Here is a 10,078-nt window from a genome sequence, read left to right on the forward strand (position 1 = left end):
CATTTCACGCTGATCTTCTATTGGGGTGTGATACCTTCCCCTGTATAAGCTGGTCCAATTCGTACAGAAACGTTCGCGCCTCTGACACTCAGTGAACTCATCTGTTATAATAAATGCATCGCATTTATTCATTGAACTTATTTAACAGGCTATTAAACGTATTTTAAGTGTACGTTTTCGTTTCAAAATTTTGCCGTAGCCAAATTGAATTCTAAAGTTACAAAGCAAAAGTATCCAAGTAATTATTTTTAAAAAGGTCATGCTTTTCAAAACAAACAAGGTATACCTCATAATTAATAAATCCCCTCATAAGGTGATCAAGATTCTTAAGGTTATCCGATGTCATGTCGTGTCAAGGCAAGCGTATGTGATGATATAAACAATAAACAAAATAAAACATAAAAGTATTATTTCTCCATATATTGCAACGTTTCTCCATGTATGGTCAACGCCATTTTTTGGAGCGCTAACTTCGCATCTTCCACTGGAAATTTGTCGCTATACTTCAGGACTGCAGCTAGCTCCTCGTCTAGAAACGTCGTTATATAATCCATAGATCTGGTGCCTCTTACCGCGTAATACAACTGCTTGTACTCTATGGGTCGTTTCTCAACTGATGCTGACCATATGTGACCATATAGAGACGGATACTCCCACATAGCTATAATCACTGGCGCGCCCACCAAGGAGTATGAATATGGGTGAGTAAAGAAGTCCTTTATGTCGAGGTAGAGTTGCCACATGATGGCTAAATGTCCACCCAGCTTGTACGCGTCCCGTTCGAACTGCTCTCCCTTGAACGCGAGTTTCATAGCGCCCTGGCAACCCTTGCCAAGTAAGCTGCCAGATGTGAGCATAGTTCGTAAGAGCCATTCGTCTTTGCCTTGACCCAGAAAGGTGTTGGATCCCAGTTTGGCTAAGTTGTCCTCGCACTCCCAAAGGTAGTTTCTGATTACTTCATTGGTGGCTAAATATTGATTTACCTTTTAATTATCATGGACCTAACTTCCGCGAGTATTTTGGGACGTTAGAAGTTTGAAATCGAACTACACAAATATGATGAAAACTACTATACAATTTAATACCAAGTGTACGTTTTTCTCTTTTGGGGCATAGAACTCATAGAATTTCTCTCAGTAAGATATATGAAAATAGACCAGTTATGTAACGCGTTAATGGCATTGGGGAGATCATTTTCAAAACATGACTTAATCCACCTATTTAAATTACTGTAGTGATTGGGACAATTTATAAGACAATTTCAATTTACCTTTAGGCTTACTCGGTAAGGGCTTATGATCGTCATCATGGTCTCCAATAAAGTCGCCTTCCACTAGATCCCTTAAACCAGTCGAGATGAGCTCCGTGACGTCATTGTTCCTCAATCCACCCAGATGCTGTAGACACTTGGCTAAGAGGTAATCGCCTGCAGATATTTATAGGCGTCAAGATGTTATCTGAACTACTATATCTTTAATTATGAACACCTCAATCAAGTATTTGTTCGTGTACCCTCATGTAAGAGATATTATTGTTAGAAGAGGAATATTTTCCACAACTCAATTATTGTACGCATCATATTTAAATCAAGAAGAAATTCGTACGAATTTTGCCAGTTCTTAACCACTCAAAGAAAGTAAAACATTATTTTTATGTGTAGTTAATACGAAGCAAACATTACCAGTGAGTAACACAATCTTGTTTCCATACAGCAAGTCCTTATACTTCTCACCGCATTTTTCTTTATCCTGAAGATTAGCCATTGTTTTATGTATCAAGTGGCCCGTTCTCTTCATCTCTACTATCTCAGCGAGGGCTCGTTGTGAGTGTAGGACTCCTGAGTCATGATAATCGCCAGTGTACTTGCTACTGTCGAAGCCAGCGGCTTTAGAGACCAGCAGAATGACCAGGCCAACAGATTGGAGGTTGCTTTTGGATCCGATCAACAGATTTTTGGCAGATTTGAGTAAGGGGTGGTTGGTGCCGACCTGATTATGTATAGCTTAGTTACCGTATAATAAGCAACAAATTCCAGACAATGCCTTAGAGATTTTAAACAGATTATCAGAAATACTAAACTATAAATACAATCTACTGATAGACGGGTCATCTGTTGAGTTTTAGTAATAGGGAGCTCTTTAAACATTTGAGTACAGAAACCCAAAAATAAAAAAAGGTTTTTCGTAATGTCATTGCGCTTACTTGAACATTTCAATTAGCTAAAATCGTACCGAGGCTAAAATATAGGACTGACCAATTTCCTCAAATGTATAGCAGTGTTAGCAATCTCGTCATTTAGCAGCCAGCGCAGATTCAGAAACGATGTGGGGTAGCCTACAATTTGCTCGGCTTCCATCGTGACGTCACGCCAGTCCAACTCATCGCGCGGACCGTGGCGCACGTGGCATTGCCGGCTAAATTCATATTTAGAGTACATATATATAACTTTAATGATATTAAAAAATAACAAATGAGTACTTCAAGATACACATAGTAATTAAATTTAAATATAAATTTTAACTTTGAGAACCTGAGACAACCAGAGGCGTTGCCTAGTGCGGGACTGTTTCTATATACATAGTCTAATGTTTGCTTTTTTTATACTCACACTAAACAGAATAATCCAAAATAAAGTATCCTATCACCCAAGTCAGTTCATACCCTGTCTGCATACCAAGTTTCATCAAAATCGGTAAAGCGTGATTTACGGACAAACATCCAAACAAATAAGCTTTCACATTTATAAAATCAGTGTCATAGTAAAAATAGATCTTTACGGACCTACATTAGATACTACACAACGCGGCTTTCACAAGTTTAGCCTAGTAATGCCCTTGGCCTTTGGTAGAATTAAATATGTTTTATCTTCTGTGACAAGAATCTCAATAATATAAGTTATTGATCTGTATGTGGACATTAATTAATTTTATAAATCTATGTCAAGTCATCAAAGACTTCTTTAACTAGCCGGCACAACTTCGAAGGATAAAATGTTTGTTTATTTATTAGTTAAACTAACAAATTAATGATGATTATATTTCTAAGAAGGCAGGGCTATTGTACAGCATGCGTAAGTAGGATCCCAACTATTTCTTAAATATATTTAAAAAAAAAAAACAGTTTTTTTGAAATTGTCGTCACAAACGGACACGCTGTAAAACGATTTAGGTTCCGTGCAGTGAAATTGAATAATGTCTCCCAATAAGCAATTGAATACAACATTTTAATGTTCCTTATAAAAAACGAAACGCAACGCACCTGAACTTATTTCCCAAAACAGACTCATAATTAACTGTTACCGATTTGATACCGCGATAGTAAACACTCCGTTTTGCTGAATTTAAACAAAACTTATACAATCTGATGCCGGTGTGCAGAGACGCTAACAGATTTCTTGATAACATTTTGCAGTTTACGGCAGATGTAATTTTCTTAATTGACAGTCATGTTGAAGAGGTCTGTGACACAATCACGTAAGAATTAAAAAAGAGGGAAAGGCGCGAAAAATTTATGTTAAAACTCTTTGGTGGAACATGTTTATAATTTAGCTTTTTAATTGAAGTTTTAAGATTCTAATTAATAATCGCATTGATAATAATGGGCGTTTATAGCAACGTTTCAAAACTCACATAAAATATTAACACATAAAAAGCTTTTATTACACGGTTACAATAAATAAAATTGGGCTGTATGTTTGTGATATTAAAATAACCGTTATTAAATGCATAATATAGATGTGGGTATGCATGGTGCATGTCCAAAAAATATTTTTTTTACAATATTCCCATGGGAGCATAGGATGGGATTATAAATAAAAATTAAATTTGGCTATGTTTATAATCTATAATTAAAAATAAATAGCCAAATGTTTTGCCCAGAATAAAACTCTAGATCGACTCGGCCAGTTTGACTTTTTTTTAACATTTATTTGAGGCACAAGGATAATTGATAAGAAAAGTAAAAACGTAGCACAGACGAAGCCGGGGTAGACCTCTAGTTAATATATAGAATTCTCATGTCACAGTATCCTCCTCCGTAACGGCTGGAGCGATTTTAATAAAATGTTTATGGATGTACACAACATGTACTTAGTAGGTGCGAGAATAGGGAGCTAAGTATATTGTATATATTATAGAATTTGGTAACAGGTAACAGGTAGGTAACTAATTCTAAAACTATTCACTCATTCGCTCCGTCAACACAAAGGTTAACATAAATTACAAGTTCAAATGTGGAATGTCACGGAGACGCGGTTGATTTCTGAACGCGAACGATTTTCGCGCGCACGCATCAGCCATTATCGTGTTGGACTTCACTTCCGCTGACATTTCAAATCAGGAAGCTCGGAAGAAATTGGTCAGGCGCGCCAAATTGTTTCACGGTGCGCGATTCGGAATTTCGATCATCCGTTTTTAATGAATGCCAGCAGTTCAGGCTTGTTTCTTTAACAACTCTTGAATATCCTTTGCAACATTGTTAAAATATAATGAGTTATAATCAGTTTGTAAATTGGTTAGCGATTGACGTTAATTCAAATGTCACGAACACAATAATTTATGTTGATGTATTTAACAATATCAAAGACAGATTATATTAATTTTATTAGGTTTTATTCTAATTGCTGCTTACATTTAGAGATTATCGTCATAATTATTTACCAGAATGTTATCCTCTAAAATTATTGTATTTAATTAGTTTTGTTTCAATTTCATGATAAGTCTATAGAATTTATTATTCATGTTGTTTTAATTGTTTTGCAAATATAAAAAAGGTGTTCTTTATAGACAGATTTTTTTTTCCAATATTAGAATATTTTATCAATTAGAAATAACTAGTACATTTCTTTAACCAATATATATCTGTACTATATATAACATATTTGAAGAGTTTGTTTGTTTCAAGGAGCATATATCAGGACCGACTGGATCGATTTCAAGAACTATTTAGCCATTGGATATGAAAGCGATCCCTGAGTATATATTTATGTGCTATATTCGAAAGTTTCTATAAATCTGAAAAAAAGTTATTACTCGTAGTTAAAAAAGTGAAGTCCCGTGTCCCCTAGTGGGGTACTGGGCAGGTACGGACAAGTAGGTGATCATCCTTCTGAGTCCTGCCAGACCGAGACATTATTTTTTGTGAGTCCCCACCGGGAATTGAACCCAGGACCCCTCGGTTCTACGCTCACGCGTTGACCACTGTACCAAGGAGGCGGTCAGACTCGTAGTTAGATAATTATTAATTACCATCATAATTCATAATAGTAGTTATTCACAATAAGTCTGTGAGCATTTTATATGCACGAACAATTTAAATATGGAAGTACAAAAACGGGGCTACCACAATTAAAAAAGGCTCCCACTATAATTAACCTAAGCGCTTAAATGCTGGCCGTTTATAATTACGTCTAAATAATACAGATACGTAAGAAAATGGACTGAATAAGGGTTTTGTATAATAAGTGGCAGGGTTTAATCGATGGAAACGAATTTAATCTTGATTCGATCTCGCAGATGGACCGACAGAAATGTCTTCAATTTTTTTTTTGTTTTTCTGCGTGCACCTTTTAAATTAAATGCTGGTACGGTGTAACGTAAATTGAGCATGAAAGTTTTATTCATAAACAGAAGAACTATATTCTATAATTTTAACGATGTTATTGTTTACATTATTTAATTTAAAAAATTGTTGTACGTATCATGCTCACTGCCTTCAGAACTTCGTACTGCCATTGTTTTTAATTAGACTTCACATAATATATAATACTAGCTGTTGCCCGCGACTTCGCACGTGTTGATTCGGTGTTGTTTTATAGATTTTATTATACATATAACATTGCTCTTGAATCACTCTATCTATTAAAAAAACCCATCAATATCCCGTAGTAGTTTTAAAGATTGCATACGTAGGGACATAGGGACAGAGAAAGCGACTTTGTTTTATACTATGTAGTGATTATTAAATTAAATTTATAACAAAACAGGTTGGCTCAATTGTGGCGTATATATATTTAAGTATCTACTTACGTGACTTCTATTGCTTTCATTATTTTATGTGTCGATAATAAACGTATTTTCTTTTTTTAAGGTTTTAACATACATAAATGTTATTTATTTGTACCTACATGTACATCTTATGATGTGAGTCTAAATTTTCCATCAAATCGTGCTCTATAAAAGTAGTATATAGCCGTATTTTAAATTATATAGTGTTACCATATAACGACTTACCAAAAAAACCGGGATAATAAGAGGGCGTGGTCGCGAGCCTACTGGTTACTGGGCCGTAAATCTGATGGCTTGTTATTTAGCGGATGTTTTTGTAATGATCCCGAAAGTTTGTAGCGATACCTACAATATGGAATACCTAACTATATATACAAGAATCATTGGGTAAATGTTGATGAATTTGATGAATTTTGAATTTTTATTTTAATTAGATATAAGTACAAAAACATCTGTGGGCTAGTTAAATAACCACTATAATATAGGTTATTGGAATTTGACAGTGTGTAGAAAAAAATATATATAATTGTTTTTTTCTTAACTTTTAACATATTAATTCTTGGTATTACATTTCAATATTCATATTTCTTCATCATCATATAATATACATAGCTATAAAGTAAAATAATAGAAAACATTAATTTCAATCAATTCATCCCAAACACATTGGAACACTACAAAATGGCAATTTATTTCATCCCGGGATCAGATAACAGATAAATTAAATCAAAACCTTGGGAATGATGACACGCAGCTTTCAAAACACGACCTATCGTCTATCTAGATTCTAGGACACCAGTCACCTAGTGGCGATTCGACACCGTGGGAACGAATCTGTGGTAAATGTAAAACGCGCGAAACTAATGTCAAAACACATCGCAAATAGACACATTTATAATCTATGGAAATACACGTAGTTTAGAAATGTTAAGATGTCTCAAATCTTTATAGATTGTCTTATGACAGGAAAATCATATGTATACAATTAATTATATAATATATTGTTAAGAATATTGTTTACTAGCCGCGCCTCCTGGCTCCGATGGTTTCACCCAGAATAAAAAGACTTCTATTTAAGTCTGATGCCACTGATCCGCCATCGCTCATAATCTCTTATTCTTAATTAACTTACAAAAAATAAATAAAAATAATACATAAAAAAGTATTAAGCCCTGCCAGTTTTCCATTGCCATCGGATAAAACAAATTACTAATATTACCTTTACTTTTATGAATTTTTTTTATATACAAGCGGTCCACCCCGGCTTGGCCCGTAGCACATACATAGCCCATAGCTGATTAGTATTGGGGGATCGCGTACACATCAAATGCTGTAAGAATTTAAAAAATCTATGGAGTGGTTCCTGAGATAAGCGTGTTAAAACAAACAAGCTCTTCAGCTTTATGTTATCAATATATATTCTAGTAGAATGTTTAATTTTCTGTGAGTATATAGGCATAGAGTTTGAACCAATAACTTGCGTCGTAATCTATGATCCCTTGTATCTATTACTTCGCCACAACGCCATAAGCCATAACGCTTAATGAATTGTAGCCTTCTCATGGTGAAGGAATTTTTAAAATCGGATAGTATTTTTTGCGTGAAAACGTTACAAACATACAAAAATACAAAAGTTTCCTCTTTATAATATAAATTTGTTAATATTACCTATACATAAAATTCCTCATAATTCAAAAACCAAATTATAATTTGTTTCTTGTTAACCTCTACAGAGGCGTTTGTTTTCGTTAAAGACGTATGGATGTGCAAATGAAATGAAATAATTCCATCAGTGGTTGTTATCTGTTCACAATATCATAGAAGTTTAATTGGTGTCATGATTCTGAACGCACCCTACACAATTAGGAGCCTCTAACAGGTTTATTAGTTCCAAACTGACCTTTTGTTTCGCGATTTATTATCTACCATCGAACGTACTGAATAAATTGTTACTAAATACCTAATACACGTTGCTGATCTTTGATAATTTTTATGATCTAGCTTTTAGCTATGAACTAGCTTTTCGCCCGAGGCTTTGCCCACGTAGTCGCAATAAAGACCCGAGGTTTTTCTCGCAAGTTCCAGTTCCCGTGGGATTTCCGGGATTAAAATATATCTTATGTCCGTCTCCAGGTTCTAAGCTACCTCTGCAAAAATTTTCAGCCAAATCGGGTAATTAGATCTTGAGTTATAAATAGAAAGAAGAAAGAAAGAAAATACGTTTATAATAAACGTATTTTCTTTCACATACAGGTAAATATAACAAAGTAATAAATATAGTTAAAAATAATGTAACTAATACCACTTTCTTTTATATTGTATTATATATTTTATTATTATCTTATATAAGGTTTTTCTAATGACTTTTCTACAATTTTATTTTATTAGTACATAAACAATATCAGACTCTTGCTATTGTTTGATTCCAATGAATTTTGTTCTCTTTTTTGTCTCGAAATTGTTGTAAAGAAAATGTTTATAAACGAGGTTATGTAGGATAAACACAAGATTAATAGATTAACTTGTCTGAACTCCGATTCATTATACCAAATTTCTGTCGATTGCAATCGATAGATTAATCGATTTTTAAAATTGGAAAGGTTTGACGACTGGAATAAAGTAAAATAAAAGTTTTGGACCTTCCGTCTCCATTATGACAGTTATACTCTATACCTATGTTTTCTTTTAACGTGTGGACTATATTAACTATGGATCCATAGCAATAAGGCATAAAATTAAAATACAAAGACGAGGTTTCTATATCATGTATAAGTGCATAAAAGTAAAAACTAATAGCTCCTTACGAAACCGATGCAACCGGGTGATCGCTATTCAAATCAAATCCACAAACGAATCCCGGTAAATAGAGCAAAAATGTCGCCCGCTAACCATCACTGGCGACATTAAAATGTGCAGGCGGCACTTTCAACGTCCACCATTTGCATCAGATCGCGTCGATCGGCCATCTTGCTTTTTTTTCCCGCCAATACGTATCTCTGTGTAGGTGTGTGGTGCAATGGGTACTTTCGACATGGATCGTTAAAAAATTTTGTATTTTTTGTTTATTTATGTGGTCGAAAACTTCTTAGGTACTTAAGCTATTTTATAAACCAAACCATAATAAGTTTGTAACATAATTCACAGTCACTAATACATGATTAGCAAAATTAACAATTTTTTTTTATTTAGTCCTACTTTACCTACTTTTTTTGATACTATTTATATTTATACTTGGAATTTTCCATCAATAGTCGATAGTGCAAGAAGAGATCATGTTGCAGATACATCAAGACCCTCCTCATACGCGTACCACTCATGACCTCGCTAATCGTAATATTTTAAATCACATTGCTGTTGTATTTGATGAAGATATAATGAAATGAAAATCAAAATCCTCAATCCTCATAAATTTATATATAAACGGTAAAATTTCTACATTTGTTTTAAACTACATTTGTTTGTTGAGTGGTTCAGACGTGTGAACAGGCAGACAAACTTTCGCACCCAGGGTTACATTCGCATTTATTATATTACTAGCGACCCACTGCGGCTTCGCACAGGTGCAAATACAAGATATATGCATATGAATCTTCCTCTTAAAAAAACAAAAACTACCATCAACATTATGGCGCAGTTTTAAAGATCCAAACATACAGACACACGTAGTGAACTAGGGATATAACAATCTTAAAAAAGTAAAACGAATCTATTCACTCGAGAGCATGTTGTACTTTTAAGTAAATAAAGTTTTATAAAGAGAAAAGTACCGTCATAAATAAATGACCAAACCTCAGTGCACCGCCAGCCTAATTTGAAAACAATTTATTATGCGCTTGCCCGCTTTGTTTATATTCGGTAGCGGCACCGCAAAGGATTGCATTCAATTATTTTTGTTTATAACTTTGGCTATGATTTGATGATTTCCCGCCGTTTTCCTTTTGATATTTAAATTCGAACGAACGATAAGCTCTTAGAAATACGTAGCTATTCTACAGTAGGTATTTTTTAAACCCATTGACATTATTCTACTCAAATAATTCTTTTCTATAAAAAAGTTACCGATACCCTTGCGG

The 10,078-nt window shown here is 34.1% G+C and overlaps 1 protein-coding gene across 1 annotated transcript; it reads right to left on the reverse strand.

The window, feature by feature from the left end:
* Positions 1-407: 407 nt before the first annotated feature.
* LOC119828800 (all trans-polyprenyl-diphosphate synthase PDSS2-like) lies at positions 408-8,608 on the reverse strand (the record flags this gene model as incomplete). Its single annotated transcript, XM_038351063.1, has 5 exons — positions 408-967; positions 1,271-1,426; positions 1,682-1,988; positions 2,255-2,392; positions 8,582-8,608. Coding segments are annotated over 5 exons (1,188 nt in total), but the record flags the coding sequence as incomplete, so codon positions are not given.
* Positions 8,609-10,078: the final 1,470 nt, after the last annotated feature.

This window comes from Zerene cesonia, chromosome 8 (genome assembly GCF_012273895.1).
Source record: "Zerene cesonia ecotype Mississippi chromosome 8, Zerene_cesonia_1.1, whole genome shotgun sequence".
Lineage (NCBI taxonomy): Eukaryota > Metazoa > Arthropoda > Insecta > Lepidoptera > Pieridae > Zerene > Zerene cesonia.